This window comes from Scophthalmus maximus, chromosome 2 (assembly GCF_022379125.1).
Source record: "Scophthalmus maximus strain ysfricsl-2021 chromosome 2, ASM2237912v1, whole genome shotgun sequence".
Lineage (NCBI taxonomy): Eukaryota > Metazoa > Chordata > Actinopteri > Pleuronectiformes > Scophthalmidae > Scophthalmus > Scophthalmus maximus.
In genome coordinates this window covers 13,068,991-13,088,403 of record NC_061516.1, presented here as the reverse complement: position 1 = coordinate 13,088,403, position 19,413 = coordinate 13,068,991, and the positions used below count along the sequence as shown (strand labels likewise).

The 19,413-nt window shown below is 43.9% G+C and overlaps 1 protein-coding gene across 6 annotated transcripts in view; it reads right to left on the bottom strand.

Moving 5' to 3' along the window:
• acaca (acetyl-CoA carboxylase alpha) overlaps positions 1–17,447 on the bottom strand; it is a 33,412-nt gene extending 15,965 nt beyond the window's left edge. For 2 of the 6 annotated variants that reach the window (XM_035625110.2, XM_047328558.1), the window contains exons 1-30: positions 17,240–17,447; positions 15,680–15,941; positions 13,874–14,006; positions 13,368–13,506; positions 12,837–13,028; positions 12,617–12,715; positions 12,084–12,190; positions 11,863–11,973; positions 11,558–11,767; positions 11,287–11,457; positions 10,530–10,691; positions 10,149–10,312; positions 9,885–10,035; positions 9,543–9,646; positions 9,218–9,445; positions 8,914–9,064; positions 8,672–8,806; positions 7,437–7,583; positions 7,159–7,347; positions 6,248–6,348; positions 5,994–6,082; positions 5,650–5,774; positions 5,204–5,317; positions 4,619–4,732; positions 4,440–4,529; positions 4,199–4,317; positions 2,605–2,628; positions 2,082–2,201; positions 1,473–1,616; positions 1,243–1,345 (exon numbers count right to left, since the gene is read on the bottom strand). In XM_035625110.2, the coding sequence (XP_035481003.1) occupies positions 1,243–1,345; positions 1,473–1,616; positions 2,082–2,201; positions 2,605–2,628; positions 4,199–4,317; positions 4,440–4,529; positions 4,619–4,732; positions 5,204–5,317; positions 5,650–5,774; positions 5,994–6,082; positions 6,248–6,348; positions 7,159–7,347; positions 7,437–7,583; positions 8,672–8,806; positions 8,914–9,064; positions 9,218–9,445; positions 9,543–9,646; positions 9,885–10,035; positions 10,149–10,312; positions 10,530–10,691; positions 11,287–11,457; positions 11,558–11,767; positions 11,863–11,973; positions 12,084–12,190; positions 12,617–12,715; positions 12,837–13,028; positions 13,368–13,506; positions 13,874–14,006; positions 15,680–15,912 (3,969 nt within the window). In that variant the 5' untranslated portion in view covers positions 15,913–15,941; positions 17,240–17,447. The remainder of the gene's footprint in view (positions 1–1,242; positions 1,346–1,472; positions 1,617–2,081; positions 2,202–2,604; positions 2,629–4,198; positions 4,318–4,439; positions 4,530–4,618; positions 4,733–5,203; positions 5,318–5,649; positions 5,775–5,993; positions 6,083–6,247; positions 6,349–7,158; positions 7,348–7,436; positions 7,584–8,671; positions 8,807–8,913; positions 9,065–9,217; positions 9,446–9,542; positions 9,647–9,884; positions 10,036–10,148; positions 10,313–10,529; positions 10,692–11,286; positions 11,458–11,557; positions 11,768–11,862; positions 11,974–12,083; positions 12,191–12,616; positions 12,716–12,836; positions 13,029–13,367; positions 13,507–13,873; positions 14,007–15,679; positions 15,942–17,239) is intronic. The other 4 variants (XM_047328559.1, XM_047328568.1, XM_047328573.1 and 1 more) reach the window with 3 other exon arrangements.
• Positions 17,448–19,413: the final 1,966 nt, after the last annotated feature.

Genomic DNA, 19,413 nt, shown 5'->3' with positions numbered 1-19,413 from the left:
ACATCATTTCTGTTTGCAAAGAAGGAAGGCAATGATTTTTTTTTAACCAGCAAAGTTAGCAATGCGCTTCCTGCCAGAAAGTTTTTAAAAAGGCTACGAAGAAATCAAAACAATACAGACTGGGTCTTTTCAGTGGTGTGTTCCTGGCAAATCAAATCAGGTAAGATGCTTGATGCACTAGTATCTCTATATGGGCTTTTTAAAATGTTCAGACTTCGTGGACAAAGCCACCATCTGCGATTTGAGAACACGTACGAGTCAATGCCTCCTATTATGCAGAGGACGTCAGTTGAGTAGGCGTTCCATTAAAGTGACCCAGGGACACATTTGAATACAAACTGTTAAAAGAATGTGGCCATGTGCGATCAGACATCAACGCTATCTCTTCACACCTGCACATGTATCCACATGGGATCGGATCACACAAGGCACATGGTAAAGGTCCCAAATTGTCACCTTTCTGGTGTTTCATTTGAAGTTTTGATATCCTTAAGAAGATATATTTGATTTTTTTTATTACCAAAAAACATCTCAATATGGTTTATAGCTCTTTTTAAGAAGCTCTGCAAAGAAACAGGTCAACTTTGGTCTGCCTAATTAATGTCTGTTCACCATTCTCAGAGCCGGCTCTGGCAAAGCTTCTGCCCTGGAGAGACTATCTCCCTGCTCCCTGACTACGACAAAATTCATCAGTAACCGGTTTCGGGGGCGGCGCGTGAGGCGGAAGACGCCAGAGCGATCTGCTGAGCTGTTGCTGGGGCAGAGACGCCGGCAGCCGGTGAGGGAGCGGGCAGATCGGCCGCTGTCCGCCCACTCCTTCACCGTCCAGAACAGCCAGTGTCTCTGCCCCAGCAGCAGGTCCACGTCGCTGGCAGCGGCCGACACCGGTTACCGCTGAATTTTGCAAAGGTAAAATAATTCAGAGTTAGTTCTGGTCTCTTGTATTAATATCCTTAGGAATCCAGTGCAATGATGTAGCTTCCTGATTTTTCTCGTGTTGTTGATAGCTCAGCAACGGAATGACGGGTGAGCGCTTGGGGCAAGGTTGAAGGTAGTGACTGCGTTGCTATGACATTACAATTATACAGAGGTCCTGGGGCAATGTAAAAAAACACTTTTGACACTTTTACGATACTTACAGAGCCCTAGACCTTATTTATTATGAAAAAAGCCAGGAAATCTAAATTTTGACAATATGGGCCCTTTAATGGTCGGGGCCAATCAGAAGTCAGTTCTCATCACCTTGTTGTCCTCTTCGCCATACAGGACAGGATTACCCCCCTCTGGGAAAGTTGGACTTGGGGGAGGAGAATCAGAGAAGCAGCTCAACACGTCTGCTATGTTCCTATAAAGAAGGAAAAAAAGACGTAAGAAAAAGAAATCGCACATGCAATAAATAACACACTTCATATTATCTTCACCAACAAGCCAAAGTACACCTAGGTTACAATCTGTTTTGTACAAGGACTGACCTGGTGAACTCCTGGAAGGAGCGGAAAGCGACCATGGCTCCCATGCGCTGACAAGGCGGTGTGAAAGACGCGTCGAGCAGAACATCGCTCACGCTGGCCACGTGCACCATGCCGTAGTGGTTCAGGTTGGATGAGAACGACATCCTAGGGTGTCAACATAGAGAGGTTATTTTGGAAATTCTGCCAAAACCAAAAGATTGCTTTTGTAAAGATGTTGCCCATCCACCTTTGAGAACCGCACAATAGCTTTGATCCACAAGCTATTTTGGAAGTTTGAGGTGCATAAAAGTCCTTAGTATCAAATCTGAATCAGGTCCAAATAAGATATAGCAAGTGGTACCAAAATTCCAAGTGAACAAGTTGTTGAAAGCAACAGTAGAGTATGTCAGGGATTTCTCTTTTTAGATAAACCACATGTTAGTCAAATTGAAACGAAGAAAATAGTACTTTCACAAAAACAAGGAATCATACATCCACCATTAAATTCCTTCAAATTATTATTTTTGATTCAGAGGTTTTAATACGGTTCAGTGTTAGTCGTTTGGTCGTTGGAAGCCTTCCCAGAAAATAAACCCAGTGAAAGCACTCTAGGAAGGTTTTGTGTCAAACCTGTCCATGGCATCTTCATCCTTAGATTTACTATCTGGTGCTTTAAGGTCCCAGGGTTTAGCTTCCAGTAATTTAGTGCTGGTGGCTTTTACAATGTCCAGGATTGGAGCGGACATTCTCCTGGCAGAACAGGTCACAGGTTTCAGTTCGGGAGATTTGCACTGATGTGCTACTTGTCATTTTTTTACACAAAATTACGTCAAAAGTTTTTCCACCTTTCATAATACTAAAGCACATACACATACACACACACAGACAATAGTTAGAATTGTAACACAAAGACAAAAACACACAGATACAAACTCATAGGTTTGACGCAGAGGGCATGCTGTTGTCAGTAAGAAACAGTATACTTATCAACCGAACAGTACAGTTGCTAAATCGGCTTCATTTAGGGAAATTGACATTACCAAACAGCCTGTTGACTTTTTTTCCCCCCACTGCTAAATTATGGCTTTGACTATGCAGCTAACTAGTCTACAGTCACTAGTAGGCAATGCAATAAAAAGAATGTTTACAATACCTGTTTAGAGTGGGGATGTTCCCTCTGCAATCAAACAACATTGATTACTAAGTGGTTAGTGGCAGGCATTAGAAGAGGAGGACAGTCAAGGTGTGTGTGTGTGTGTGTGTGTGTGTGTGTGTGTGTCTGTCTCCTTTGATTTATATTCTGATATTCCCTGCAATTATCCGTATCCAACTGGATGCAGTGAAAGAAAAATAATGAGCTTGAACACCACACATTTCACTTTTCCTGACTGCTGCCTTCACAACATGCATCATCAGATCCTGAGTGTTGATCCTTGTCCCGAGGTTGCACTCTGAACAAGGACCATTTTCCAACATGCAGGTTAATTCAGACACATTGATGGACAAGGATGCGATAAAATTAACGAACGGTGGCATTCGGAGGACTCAATAAAAACATGCTGGATCCAACAGCGCAAAGGAAAAAAGTACAGGCACTACAAAGCGACGACAAGCACGTACACAGAAACATACAAACACTCGCACAATCACAATCACACAGATGGGATGCCGAATATGAGTGCAACAGATCTGTTACAAGCTTGTTGTTGTGTTTTTTTGGTCCTCAAATGTTTAGCATATTTGTCTCTGGTTTCTCTCTGATTCACAAGTTTAACATGGCATGAGATATTTTTTTCCAGGACTTACAGAGAAGAGCAACTGACATGGGATTATCGAGGCCGGAAGCTTTTGTTGCTCAAGGCCCCACACACTTTCGACATTATCAAAAAAAGTATTTTCGATCTTACAAAATACCTTCTTTTGCGAATGAGGAGCATTTGCATATAAGAACAACTATAAACAACGACAGAGCTGGGAGGGTGGCAGAGGAACGTGGCACCGTGGAGGAGGTTGAGATTGTGGACTATGGTGTTTCTAGATGTTGGTGTACATAACCACACACATGATCAATTGGAATAATGCAGTTTATGCAGAAAAATGGAAAATACGATAATAAAGGGAGCCACCAAATGATGACAACAGAAGATGTGCTGTAACTAAGATAAGTATCTAGGGGCGTTTTCGTACCTGAAAGTCCAGACCAAGGTCCGAACCAAGGTTTTTACGTCATTTGATCTGGTTAGTTGTTGTTTTTTTTACAATGCAATTTAGGAAGCGCCCTAAAGGATTTCGTGAGACATATGCACATCCTGTCGTCATCACCTTCGTCGCAGCGTCTACTTATACTTAATACTGATTGGTTTGTATATGTGTCTGACGCCAGTGTGGGAGAAAATTAATTAAAGGTTTTTGTTTATTTTGTTATGGTATAAAATATCTTAAGGGTGTTACTAGCACCACCACCAACTTCAGGCGCAGCACTCGACACTACTTCGAACGAGCCAAATGAATGTCCTCGACAATCACACATTATATCGTTGAGAGGCGAAGACTACAAACAATCCTGTGAATTTGCAGTCAAATATTTCGTCCTGCCAAATTGCCAGCATCACTGCCGCCAAAGGATAATTCCACTTCCATCCGTATTGTAAATATTGATTCCTATCCACAGTGCCATTTGGGGAAGGGGAGGACAGGAGAAGGGATGCACAGCACATGGGCACTGCAGGCAATTTTGTGTGGGATACCTGTTAGGGTGCGAGGTGGGCAGCATGAACTGGAACTCTACTATACACGTGTGGTCCTTCAGCTGTCGATGCTGGACGCTGTTGAGCTCGTAGGCAATGTACGCTCTGCGCACGTAAACCTGCAGTTATTGGAGGAGAAGCCACAGAGAATATCCATCAGCTATGATAACTGACGGCATTTTTTTTTTTTTTTACTTAAAACATTAAATAAAGGGTAATGGACTTGTAGACTCGGCCTCACCTCCAGGGCAGCCATCCTGACCACCTGATTACTGTGGTAGAAGAAGTTGGGCAGAACATCAAAGATGGACGTCTCAGAAAGGATCAGTTTCTAGAGAGAGAAAAATGGCATCTTGAACACTTTTCACACCATTTTCAGAACAGAAGCCGCAAATGCGAGTCGTGTCCTTTATTACCCACCTGCAAGTTCTCAATGCAGAATTGATGTCCGTACATATCGATGGCAGAGAGGAAGATGGACTCCACCTGGTTGTGTCGTAGCTCATAAGAGGGAAGGTGGGAAGCTATCAATACCTAGGTAAAGCGGGAGAACGTGGAAAGGTCCGTTGGGTACACTAATTCATTACATATGCCAAAACATTTTGACATTTTGAGTCTCTCTCTGTACAGTTTAATTTTCACCTTAAGATGTATAGTACAGTACTTAACAGATCTTTAAATTTCAATGTTTTGTTTTTCCCTGACAAAAATAATAAAAGGAAATATCACTATCTGATCACTACCATAGTGGAGAGTAAACAGTGACATCTGGTGGTGAAATTCTCACTACGGATCATGGAGAAAAACTTTGGTCCCATGTTCAATAACTTCCATATGTGATGCACCTAAGCATACTAAGTTAACATTGATAAAATGTATTATTTAAACACTTAAAAGCAAAGACATTTTCACAATCTTTTTGTTGTATCTAAATGTTGAATATTGAGCCTTTTCAATGACATTTCAAGTAAATTTGTCAACCAAAAGTATGAGTGAACATCTGACCTGCCGAGCGCGAAGTGCCACCTTGGCATTGGTCGTCTTGCTGAGCTGGGTGAGTTCAGTCAAGATGGCCATCAGTTCATCTGTCAGTGTGGGATCACGGCCACACAGCTGGTCCTGCACGCAGGAGATCACAACTTTGCAAGTCTGATATCCCAAACACTTGACTTTAGAAAAGGAGAGTAATCCTAATAATATACATACACATCACCACTTTTCCCATCAATAAAGGAGTTGTACATAGTATTTTGATTTAGTAGTTGCATTACTTTCTAATCTGAATAATGAATAATAAGTACTTACTAATGATTATTCCCCCAACCCTTTATACACAATGCTAATGAATTTACATATACACATAGACGGACCAGCAAGGCCAATTAACATGTCCCTCGTCAAAATATTATAAAAGTAAAGTCTTGAATCACTCTGCACGATTGGACACTTACGATGAGCATCGTGACCAGCAGGTTCTTCTTGGTGACTTGGGCATGGGAGAAGATATAGTTGAGCACATTGGCCATGTCGCCTTTGTTTTCCTCGCGCAGTGCAAACACACATTTGTCATAGTGCCCTGTAAACATGCAACACACACGCAAGCTTTGGTAAGTACTGTCCTGGTGAGGTGCAGAGTCTAGGATGCCTAGGAGTTCATTGTGAAGGAGCGCCACCAAAGGGAAATAATGAGGAAATGCATTTCTTCTTCTTTCAAATTTAAATGCACAGCAAAGCTGAAACCCCAGCTGTTACACCTTGGAACCCGGTAAGACAGCGGGTGGTTCCAGTTCCTCACCATTCTGAAACTGGATCTCTACTTTCAGGTACTGTCTGAGCAGGTCCATCACCACTGCCTTCATGTGACCTCGAATACCACTGCGATACCTGTTGGAAAGGGAAAATAAACAGTCTGGTCTAACATATCCGGCAACTAAATCTCTGTGTTACAGTGTCTGTGCTGTCTGTCAATGAGGGTCAGAGCATGCACGTTAAAACTGATTAATGTGTGAAGCATTTCATCACGTTGACACGTTTGAGTACGACACTCACTTCTGCACCAGCTGAACGATGCTTTGCGTGTTCATGAAGAAGACTTCTCTCTCCGACTTCTTGTTCAGAGTTGCGGCGTGGCTGTCCAGGATGTTTGCAATCTGGAAACAAAGGAGACAAACCACACGAGCATTTAATCCCATCGACAGTGCAGACTCATAAGTAACGTAACCCCAGAAGCACAGATGGCCCCTCAGCTCGCTTGTTCTTGCTATATCTAAGATGTGTGAAGGAATCGACAGAGAATGTGAGATCGTGACTGGATGTCTAGATTGAGTTAAAAACGAGATTAATATAATTTGAGTGTGATGGAACCTTTTCACTTCTAATCACATTGGTGTATTGAGCCGTTTCATAAAATATGCTTAAATATCAGAGTTTCACAAGTAAAAGCAAATCAAATTCTCAAATTCAGTGTACATTCTCAAAGGAAAGATATATTTTCTCATTATAGCTATACACAATTCGTCTCTCACACGCTCACACAGGGAGTACTTGCATCCTTCTTACCCTTTTACTAGGGTCAGTTAGATTTTGTCGTTTTGTTTTGAAATCATTTGTTTGCATAAGAAACGGTGAAAGGGTGAAGGAGGCTGATGCAACATTGTTCTAGCCGACAGGAAAATCCATTTGCAACTGGACGATACAGTTGAGAAATCAAACAACTGGATTAACAAAACTTAAAGAGAGAAAGTAACCACTGGCAAACAATACCACCACTTTTTTAACTGCCCACTAATTGTTGTTTTGTGGATCAGAATCAACATGTGCTGTATATGTATGCATAACAATTCACTCTGTTCTCTGTGAACTGGGGTTACTATGGAAACTATGAGCACTCCAATTATTATAGTGAGTTACAGCAGCATTATGCGTTGTTAGAAACAGTGCGTCCGTGTGTTATGACGCACCTGCTGGCTGGGGAACTGGCAGAGCACTGAGGTGATGTTGCTGGCATACTGAGCCATCTCCTTCTTAATGGCCTTCTCCACGGCAGGGGGGATGCGACCCGACACGCTGGTCATGATGTCTTGGAGCTCCAACAGCGGCAGAGAGGGGTCGCGCATGGTTTTCATCAGCCTTTCCACCCATTCCTTCAACTGGGACAGACACAAGAGGCACACGGTGTGATTTAAGAAAACTGCTTCAAGTTGGGAGTGCTGATGCTGGTGTGTGTCCGAATTCTCACCCTGACGCTGAAGAAAGGCTCAGGGAGACAGTAGCCATTCATGATGTGAACGAGGTGGTCGAGCGTGCTGTGGAAGACTCTGTGTAGCTTCTCCCCTCTCAGAGCTACTGCCTGGATGGCAGGCAGGGCCCCCGTGTGCAGATCTGCCTACAAGACAAATACAAATACTAAAAATACACATCTTCCAACACTGGTACGCATATGCTGCAGGTAATGTGATGTGGCAAATGGTGTGATATAATAGGAAGTTGTGGTTAAACTCTGAAACAGACAAGCTTGCACTTCACTGAGGTCAATAATATTTTTTTTAGTTCGTATTCATGTATCGTGCCATGAGTCGATGACGTAATAATCGTGACAGACTTACTCACCCTAAATAATGTCTGAAAGTGATCCACAATACGCACGTCACACTCAATTCCTCAATGGGCAGTAACCAGCAGATGTGGTCTCCTTCCACACTTTGAGTCGGCCTTTCCCTTTCAGGTTATTGAGCCTTCATCTTTGTTTGCAGCGTGAATTTCCTGCCTCGCTGATGTTTTCATCAACACCCGAACCACCAATATACACACGGCTCACAGAGCAAGTGCAGTTCTTGTGAATGAAAGTGCATACCTCTGTCCATTACATTTCCTAATAGAAGGATCTGAAAGCTACACTTTATGTCCGAAGATGAAATGCAAAGTAGTATTTTGAACCAAAAACAGGACAACAGGAGTCATAAAATCCCGACTGATTTTGAAATTGGGTTGTATCAAGCACAAGATGAGAATCTTCGCAGATATTGTTCTCTCGAATCTCCAACACGCACTACAAGATTTGAAAATAATAGCAGAGGGAGCAACGCACCGCCTCAACACCTCTCTGACATGATCTCATGAGGAAGAATTTTGCAAACAAAACAAACATGATGGAGACTTGCGTAATCATTTTTTAAAAAGTCTGAATGAAAAAAAATGGTTGGCGATTCGTCTCTCTCATTGGTTCAGCTCGGAAAGTACGGACATAATCGATTCTGTAGGGAGTTTGGAAGGTTTAAGAATGGCTCTATAAACCACTCACACGATTAGACAACTTGGGCCGAAACAACGGTCCCAACCGATGTTCCAGACCAGATTCCTCCTCTGATTCTCAAGGGGTCGAATCAGGGTTAAAATCAGCCTGAAGTTCCTGTAGTCGCATCTCAGGTGTAGTCCATGGAGGACTGTACTACATTTGGTGTCTTTATGCCATACCTGTTGTACTCTGCTTGGGTCGTCCAGCTGCAGCTTGGCGATGACACAGCCGGGCTCCAGTGCGGCCCCAGCCCTCTTCACGTAGTGGATACAACCAGACTCTGCGGCCGTGAGGGTCATCACCATCTTCATCACCTGGAATTTTGAAGGCATTACGAGTTTTACATCTATTCCATCCCTTCAACAAAAACAAAGGTAGTTTAAACGGATTCCCATCAGACGAGAGGGTAAACATACTGTACCTCGATCTCAGCATAGCACTGGCCAGAGAACACGTGCCCGCCATCCTCGACGGTGTACTGAATGATTTTTCCTGCTGATGGAGAACGCAGCAGCGAAGGATCGTTCTCCTTTTCGAAAACACAAGTCTTGTTGCCAATTGTGATGCGATACCTGTAGGGGAAAAATATCATTCGTAATTTAGTGCTAGGAAATATCTTGGCTTAGCTCACAACCTCCGGATAATGAAGATAATTCATCGATTAACTCATTTTCATTTTAGGTTAAATTGAAATTTAATGATGTCTATCATTTGCTTTCTCCTACCTATCCACCTCCTCCTTCATGTAGGTCGTGTAGCTGCTGCCGTCGTAAGACAGCAAAAGACCTCCATCGCTGAGCCGATGGACGTCCACTTCCGCCGAGGAGTGGTTCATGATGACCACGTAGGAGTTGGGAGACTGCCGTGTCACCGTCAGGACGTACTTTGTACCTTCGTAAATCAGCTCCACATCCACGGTGTTGAGTAGCGTGTGAGCTGGCAGCACCTGGCCCCTGGTCAGAGAGTAGACATGTGTTGCATATGTCATATTCAAGCACACTTCCAAGCTACAGGTTGACATGGATCACTCTGACATGCCATAGTCATTACCTTTCCAGAGAATGCAGGAAATTGGACACGCTGTTCCTTAGATTTACATCTGCCACATGAAGAGCCCCGCTCACAATGCCCAGCATGGTATCAGGGCGCTCCGCCTGCACACAACACACACATCACTTCTTAGACAGGAAAAAACAAAGAGTCAAGCATGGTGGAGAGTTCAAACTATGGTGGCATGAGTATAAACTACAAGGTCTAATAATTTTCTCAGCACTTGTAGTGCACAATGTAGTTGAATGTCAACACTGACATTATAATATGGATCAGTATGTCGAACACATTTTCTCAAAGGGCATCTTGTGGCCACGGCTGGAACATGTCTGAATAAAGTACCTGCATCTTCTCTGAGATGAGCCTGTCCAGCCAACCTGTGTCAATGCTGTTGTGCTGAAAACTTTCCGTCTCCAGCAGCTTAATGAGGTATTCCACTGTGGTCCTGAAGTCTCCTCTGATGGACAACTCCTTCAGAGCCACCACCATGTTGCTAGAAAATGATGAAGACAAAACACATAAGACGTAAGACATAAGTAGGTAGATAAATGTTTCTAGAGTGAGCTTTCTGTCATAGCAATGTTTTAAAAATTCGCGTGCACTCACGAGATGGCTTCTTCGCGGTTCTCTCCCCAGGAGAAGCAGTGTCCAAACTGGGAGTCGGCGAACTCGTGCAGACCTCCGGCCGCTGCCACACTGAAGTAGCCCCAAACGTTCTTATTGCTGCGGAAATTCAGCTCTTGCACCGTCCCAGAGCTTGGCTTGAAACCCTGCAATCAGACACGAATCACTGCATTTCATCTTCTTCATGAGCTGAACCAAACAAACCAAGCATGACATTTTTTGGGATGTAATAACAGTGGCTTTTTTTCAGGGTAAAAAAGAATATTGTGTGAAAATGGCAACATACAAAGGAACAGAAATCATAGTCTATGTCTAAACTTTAAGCTGTAATTGTTTTGTGTACATGTGAAGAGTGAGGTATACCTCATCAGGATTTTCACTGGTGATACGTGCTGCGATGACATGGCCCCGTGGGGAGGGGGCAGTCGATAGACCCTCAAAGTCAATGAGCGTGTCTCCCCAAGGCTGGACCCCATAAAGCATCCTGATGTCTTTGATCCGGTGGAGAGGAATGCCCATCGCAATCTGACAGAAGATAGTGATGTTATATAGAATATATAAAACAGAACACTGAAGAGAAGGCTCACAGGCCTTTGACTACAACAGCTAAAATACATTACAGCTCACACTGGATGGATTATGAAATAATTAGCTTTAAATGAACCACATATATTCTCTCCTGCATGCTTGTCTGACGTTTGTGAACATCACGTTTTTTAGTTTTCTAGACAACCAATAAAAAACATCTTCCTGACACATGGAGAATCCCATTGTTGCCTGTTAAAAGTGTGTGTCATTGTGTGCCACTCCCACTGTGGCAGCCAATCAGCTTGGCGACACAGCTTTCCCAGCAACACTGCCCTTCAGCACGTCAGCCACTGACCTATTTACACACAACCCTAAACACCGCAGAACAGACCACGTGACCCACTGCTGCTACAACTACTGGATCCTACTACGCGGTTTCTGCACGTTCGCCTCCTCCGTTTGCAGTCGGTTGGCTGGCGACATGGGGCCCCCCGTCTAGAGCAGAGCCACGAAGGCGGTGAAGCGTGATAACTTTGTCTTGCTCCAGGACGGTCATAGATTCTAATGCGTGAACAGTATTTTTTACACTGACCTGCAGCTGGGCGGCAGGCAAGTTGACGTCAGCCACCATCTCAGTGCAGGGGTGTTCCACCTGCAGACGAGGGTTGAGCTCCAGGAAGTAGAAGCTGCCGTCCTGGCTGTAAAGGTACTCGACTGTCCCCGCACTGACGTACCCCACCATCTTAGCCAGAGTCACTGCACACTGAGGGAAGAGAACCGCTCTGTTCATATCAAGGCCGAAATGTGTTGGTCTTAGATCTCCATTATTATCTATAGAATAATTATGCTTAAGGGGGCTATACCCTTTCCATATCCTCAAACACATCAGAAGTGGCGATGGTAGCAGGGGCCTCCTCTATAATTTTCTGGTGTCGTCGCTGCACAGAACAGTCTCTGCCAAAAAGGGAAATGGCGTTGCCATACTGATCAGCCAAGATCTGGACCTCCAAGTGGCGGGCATGCTTGGCCAGCTGCATGACAAAAATGGGCGACCCCGGAACTTCCGCCTGGACCTGGAGAACCAAAGAAAAAGTAAATCCAAGCAGTTAAATAAAGCAAAAAAACAAATCTTCTTGTTAACTGAATCTTAGCCTAGAGTTCCACTCGCCTGTCTGTAGAGGTTTGGGAAATCGTCAGCACAGTTGACTTTTCGGATTCCTTTTCCTCCCCCACCCTCTGAGGCCTTCACCATTAGAGGGTAGCCGACCTTCTCAGCAGCCTAGTAATGGAAAACACGGTTTTCCAGGATAGGGATGCGCTGTATACCAAAGCACATATGCAACATTTATTTGGGAATTATGACCTCATCAGCTAGGGTCACATGCTTACTTTCAGGCCATCCTCTACATCCAGGATGCAGCCACACTCATACACGTCATGAGGAACGTTGATGGTCTTATTCTTTTGGTTGCTCTCAGTCCATTCTACCATCAGGCCTGAGGATGACAAAGATTATATTACATTTATTTTGCTGACCCCTTTGTCCAACGCTTTTTTTTTTTTACTCATATCAGAGGTACGCAGGTAGCATTAAGGGCCCACACTGTATTTTTGACCGGGTTTCTAACCCCAACCTCCTGTACGAAAGTCAGAGGTGTTACCCACTAATCTTTACAAGCTGACATGTTCAGCATACAAATACACCTTTCCATGACATTGGGTGATGTTCATAATCATTGTTTCTGAACTTTTCATCTCACTTGAAACACCACACAATTTGCATTATGGCAAAGCCCATACGCCGACTATAAAATTGTAATCCTATGGAATGCAGAGCATCTACTATTTTTGGAATAATAAAGAAAAAGAATTTACTTAATCAAATCATAAATAGCATCAGCAGAAGAACATCTTTGACCTACCTGTTCCACTCCACGGCAGAGTCGGAATTCCAGCCGTCTGAGCGACGATAGAGGAGGCAATCTTGTCTCCTAATGACCACATAGCCTGACTTGGGGGTCCTGAGGAAGGGAGAAGAAAATAAATGTAAAAAAAATTTAAAATAAACATTTAGTTAAGTATGACTATACTTATACTTATACTGGCTATAAGCTAAAGTGCAAACAAAGACAGTTCTCTAACCCATGAAAGCGATGCCATTCTTCTGCAGCAGCTCGGGGAGTTTGGGGTTCTCCGAGGCATGACCCCACCCAGCCCACACCGCCTGGACGGGTATGCGTTTGGCAATGTCCAGAATGAGCTCGACATTGGCGTAGTTGTTGTTGTTGGTCCCTCCGGGCACGGGAACGTAATGATCAGCCATTTTGATGTACTCTGTAAAAGACAGAAACACAGAAAACTATATCTCTTTTTTTTTTTTTAAATATATGATCGGTGGTGCAACGAGTTTCCTGCCCAGTAATTATCAGCATTCCCTGATGAGGGGGGTTGAATGAGGACAAAATAATCGAGATTGAGAGGAAGCAATCAACTGTACCCTCTAATACAGTAGCTATTTTTCTCAAAGGCATATACGCAATATTAAACAAAAACAAGCAACCATGTATTCTCTTCTGAATTAGTTGCGGTGCTTGGACGCACTGACAAAGAGCTTAGAGCTCAGCCAAGCTTTTTTTTATTTTTCATGTTTTGAGAAATCCTGCTCAAGATTACCTGCATTGGCCTTCAGGTCCTCTGGGGTCACCATGACAACAAAGCGGATTGCCCGTTCATTACGAAACATCTCATAGGCCCAGCGGCGGATGGAGCGCATGCATTTGACGGCTGCAATGCCATTGTTGGCGATGAGCACCTGGCGAAGTGAAGATAGTTGAGTTAATTTGCCAAAGTTAAGTTAATTACTGTTGCTCACATTAGTTAAACTACGACATTACTAATATTGGCTTATCTAATCATATCACAGCATAAAAGTTATGGAACGTAAAAAAGGATTAGAATCTAAGAATTGCTTCTTTTGGTGGTGGTACAATCTGTAGCTACATTTCTAATGATTTGCACTGTACCTGTGAGACATGGAAGGTCACTGAACTGGAACAGTATGTGAATGGACTTTATACTGTAAGAGTCATTACATTTAATCACTGTGCGGTTTAATCGCTCTTTCTAGCATGCCTTTAGAGGCAGTGGCACCACAACGAAAAAAATGAACAACCCTTTACCTTCTCGATGACCTTGTTGCCACCGAATCTCGTGACGAACTCAGCAGGGGAGGCCACGGTGAAGTCCCTCTGCAGATCAATGCGCCGGCGATCTCTGCCTTGCTTCACCAGGTGCAGCCCAGACATGCTTGGTCTATTTTAGGAATCACAAAGAATATAAACAATGGCTCTTTATAACGCCTCCATTGTTTGGAAAGGACAGGGTGTTAAGGTAGCTATACACTAATGACAAGTGTACTGTTAAAACCATTTATTTTTTTTGCCAGCGGGAAACTGTCACACATGAGGCTTTGAGCAGCAGCTGCGCTTTAAAAGCAGTTTACAACCCACAGGTGACTAGAAACTGATATCACCTCATATTGATTATTGACCAACTGGTCTTAGATTTGACTGCTGACTCTTATCTAAAACTTTATAGCTTGTTGGCGAGTTACAGTCTGACAGAACAAGAATAAGTGTTAGAACATCAACTGTGATTCATATGTGATTCTTATAGTATGACTACTGAAAAAGAAGAACTATCCACAAGTCCTCCAACGTGATTGCAGGCTTGGGCGAGTGCTTCCAACAGCTCTTTACATCAAGCTCCACCCCAGAGAGACCCATAGGGGGAGTGGGTGGTACAGGGGGAGGAGGACCATGACAATTGACTGGAGGTGTGGCTGCGCCTCGGCTCGTTTGGCTGGCTGGATTCTATGGCCTGATACCGCATTGTTGCATCACTGTAGGGGTTACCGGCACGAGACCGAGGCTCTGATTTCAATCCAGCTGTGAAACCGCAAGAGGGTATTTCTCGCCTGTGAGAGGGCCAATTATGGGGTGGAGGGGGAAGACACCCCCGTCCAGTATTTCCAGTTTTAAAACTGACTTCTTTCTGTTAAACCCCCCTAGTCTCTCGTTGTCTCTGTCCATGTGAAACTAACCACACTAAACCAGAGGGGACACAGAAACTCTTGAGCTCTAGTAGACCCAGAGGTAAGGCAGTTCTTTGGAAGATGAAAATGAAGCTTTCCTGACTATCACATGAAGTGATGATTCTTTAGTTATAACACCACTGCCCACCTGAATGGCTGGAAAAAGTCTACATCAACACAACTTATATAAATCTCAAATGTTGAAACACAAGTTTTGCACAACCCATTTGAGAAAAATGTAATTTACAGTAAAAGGACAGTTCTACGAAGTCCAGTGAAAGAGCTGGGTCTGGCTGACGCATTAAAGGCTCCTGCCCTGTCCGAAATGAATAGCTCCTTTTGACTAGGAATCTCTGTGTGAACAGTTTATACCTTTCCCAAAACCAAAACTTTCTGTCTACTCTTCAGGCAGACTCAGGGCACAGAGAAACCCTTTAGCACTGTGCTGCTAGTGAAACCACATTTTTCACACGTGCTGTGAACAGGGTTTCCCCAGTTACGGAGGAGCGGAGGGCTCCAGGTCTGAATATGATCACATTTGAAGAAATTTGAATCTCACATTTCCATACTTTATAACCTCAGAGAAATAGTGTAATTGAAGCCTGCCAGAGGTAATCTCTTACATTATATATAAAAGTTTAGAAACGACCAAAAATGTCACAATAATCCGTATATACTTGAATTGCAACAGAGACTGATAAAAGTGAAAACCCCTGAACGCCTAAACAAACACAACACAATACAAATTGTGCGTGAGGAAAGAATAACTGACACTATTCCAGAAAAACATCCACATGTAAGGTCACTATTGCAAAAATAAATATTTTTTGACAATAGTAAATGGAAAAAATAAACTAGACGGGATGCAGGTGAGCCAGGTGTGGATTCTAACCTCAGATTGTTTACGGGGCCGTCAATGGCGTCGAAGCCCATGTCGAAGGTGCTGTCCGAGCTGCCGGAGGACGGCGACAGCGAGCGCGTCTCCTTCTCCTCCAGCTGCATGTCTAGCTTCCCTTGGACTTCATCCTCCGAGTTCTCCTCTGACACCGATCCCACGATGAAGTGGGAGTGCAGCTGCGCTACGGCCGGGTGCTTCTTCTTGGCAGCGCTGTCGTGCTGTGCCATGGCTGGACGACACGAACAGGCTGCAAACACTGGCAAGGACAAAGCAAAGTGGGTGGCAGCGGTTTATAAAGGAGATAAGGAGTCCAAACGGTAGGGTACAGTGTGACACAAGACCCCCCCCCCCCTCCGCTGGCATGTGACGCTGTTTGACATATTGCAAAAGTGGGTTACATGAACTTAAGAATCTTGATAATGCCCCTGATGTGGCAACACTTGCACCCTCAGTGGGGGCATCAGCACATTCTGTGCACATCCTAAAGAAGACGGGGAAATAATTACACTGATGTTAGAGATACCAAATCAGACAATTTATAGATGTGTCATAGTTCTGTATGCGATGATTCATGTGGGAGTTCTTTTACATTTTTCCGTCTTTGTATCCCCCCCCCAAAAAATGTTTTGATTAGTAATACCAGAAGAAGACATACATTTTCATAAATCAGGGGTGTCTTGGTATCACAAAAACGATGGGTCAAATAGGCTTGCATGAAGGAAAAAAAGCACGGGGAAAATTGAAGAAGGATGGAAATAAAGGCATTATTATTATTATTATTACTATTACTAATAACCATACAGCCAAAAGCATCCGAGACAAGTGAATAACTTCAACCCCGGCAATAATAAACCCCCATTTGACAAGCACTTATTCACACATGTTCACACTATAAAACATGCATTAACACACAATATCAAAATGTTAAACCGATCCGATGCTCGACACGACCGCGACTGCAAATTGATGACGGAGCAACGCGATACGCAGGAAAGATTGTACCTAACGTGCCCTTGTGTCGGGATGCCCGACACGACGTGAACTAACAACTTGCTACAGCTATAAAAAAAAAAAAAAAAAATGTAAGTGCTCCACCTGTCCGTGTCTCGGTGAGCAGGCACACCTTACCTGTCGACAGCCGCTTGCGGGACCAGAAAAACAAGCCGAGCACCGCAGCGAGCACGAGCCAGACCCCGAATCTTATGTCGCCGACCCATATCGTCCCATGACGGAACTGGCGGACAGCTGACTAGCTTGAGTTTGAGAAAACAAAACAGCTAACGTTACCTGTCGAGTCCGAAGCTAGCTTGCCGCGGATAACGCTAATAACGCAGGTGTTAGCTAGCTTACCAGCAGCGGCTAATGCTATTATTTAAAAAAAAAGAAAAAAAAAACCACGGTGACGGCGCTAATGCAGCCCCCCCCCCACCCCCCCACCCCCACCCCGGCTGACAGCAAGTGGACCGGCCGGTGTACTGCGTACTGCGGCGTGCTCCGAACCGGTAAACACATCGCCCCGGTAACACGAGCCGAGAGAAACACTCAGCAACTCACCGGTGGAGATGAACCGACACGTAATCCTGACGGCGTCGAGTCCAAAGTTCAGTTCAACTGTGTCCGTCGGACATCTCTCCGTTTCCACTGGCGATGGTGGTGATGATGATGGTGAGGAGAGAGAGAAAAAAATCACATCGTGATGAGGTCACGCCGCTGCTCCGCCAGACGCCTTAACAGCAGAGAGTGGGGTGATGTGACGATTCGCGAGCGGGTTACTCCTGGGCGTTGAACTCTGACACGCAGCTTCCGCTATAGAAACAGATGAGGTAGAAAAGACTTCCCAACGGCGCGCAAGACGCTACACCAAAGACAGATGGTTATTTATATTATATGATATTATACCAGAAGATACATTTCTTGCAAATCAATCAGACATTCTATACAAGCATCTCTACATCGCACTTGAAAATACGAGGCTGAATGGCAAACATTAAATGTACAGTAAATGTCGTCGATCTATTTGATCATAGATCTAGGAAGAGCTCAACGCAGAGGACCAATCAGACTCCAGAGATGTTTTGTGGGCGCGTGTGGGAGGAGTTGTCTGAGGGGCCGGGCCCCGGAAGAGGTGGTGTCTCCTCCATCAGGCATGTTGTGCATGTGTACACACTGTGCAGGCTGCGCTGCAGCTTGATCCTTCACGTGTGTTTTGGCAGCATCATGTTGTGCTGGCGACTGTGAACACGCGTATTTGCTCACACGATATTTACCCATAAATTTGCAAAAGCACCGCTTATCGTGCAGTGATTGCAAGCAGCAGGAGGAGAGAACTTTTTTTTAATAGGACACATCATAAATGTGTGTGTGTGTGTGTGTGTCGAAAACAGAAAATCCGAACTGATCCGCACCAGCTCACAATGGGATTATTAGAAATGTAGTCATGGGCAGAAAAACCTGAGCGTTTATTGCAAAAACGACATTTTCATACTAAGGAAAACTGATGATCTACATGTAAACTGAGAGACTGAGGAACAGCATTATGTGCAACGCTTTATCACCTCCGAAGACAACTCACTAAAAATCCCAGACAATCAAAATTCCTGTATAGAGTCAGAGGAAACTTGTTTTGAATGGTGGGAAATTTTGATTTGTGCATCTCAGAAAGATACAGTTCTAAGATGCCTTGGGATTCTTGGGTTTTGGCTCAGTGTCAGTGGAGAAAAACCTGATCCCTGACACATTGAGAGTAACTCAACCATCACAAATGCAGGGTAAATTCTGACCCACTAGATGGCTTCAGAGGCCTTTAGTTCACCATTTCTGACTTTTTAGGGCATTGGCGGAGACCAAAAATACTTTTTTTCATGTATGTAGGCATATTTCTCCTTCCTGTGTAGATATTTTGCAGTGGTCACATGACATGGCCAGTATTTAAATGTTTCACATCAATTTAGTTTCTAAATTGACAACCTATGCACTCTCCTTATGCACTGGATATCTTGCCTTTCTACAAAACTTCACATGATTAATTAATCAACATGTTGAGGGTCTGACACACAGTTTTAGCATCAGTGTTGTGCTTCTAGAAGTGAATAATTAACCTTCAGATTTATATAATCTGACACCGTCTTCCATTTTTCATGTGCTCGGCCCGTGAGCTAATAGCAAGTGGACTGGGCTACATAGGGACATATCTCTAAGTTTATGTAAAGGAAGTCATCATTTCCCCAAGGGGGTGAATAAAGAATCTATCTATCTATCTATCTATCTATCTATCTATCTATCTATCTATCTATCTATCTATCTATAGGTGATGTAAGTATGAAAAGAATGTGTATGTTATTTATAGCAGAAGGCTTTTTTGAAAAAACATTGGAATTTCTCTCATTGATTTGATTCTCAATGTGACAGCAGTACAGGACGAGAATAAGTTAGGGTGCTTATATGCCACTATTATCTTCTGTGCGAAAGCTGATGCCCCTCGCACTGAAGCTGACTGATTTGACAGGATGTTCAGGATGTTCTTGTGCACAATGGTCTCCGGAAGGTGACCCCCCCTTCACGTGTGTTCATCACATGCTTTACACAAAATGGTGAGGATCTACACGCCACTTTGACAAAGCCCCAGCAGATACACTAGTGCTTTATTCATGATAACACAGGCTTTTAGATGATATATCCCTGTAAAGTGAATTATTCATATAGTCAGTTACAGATGACTATCTACTCTC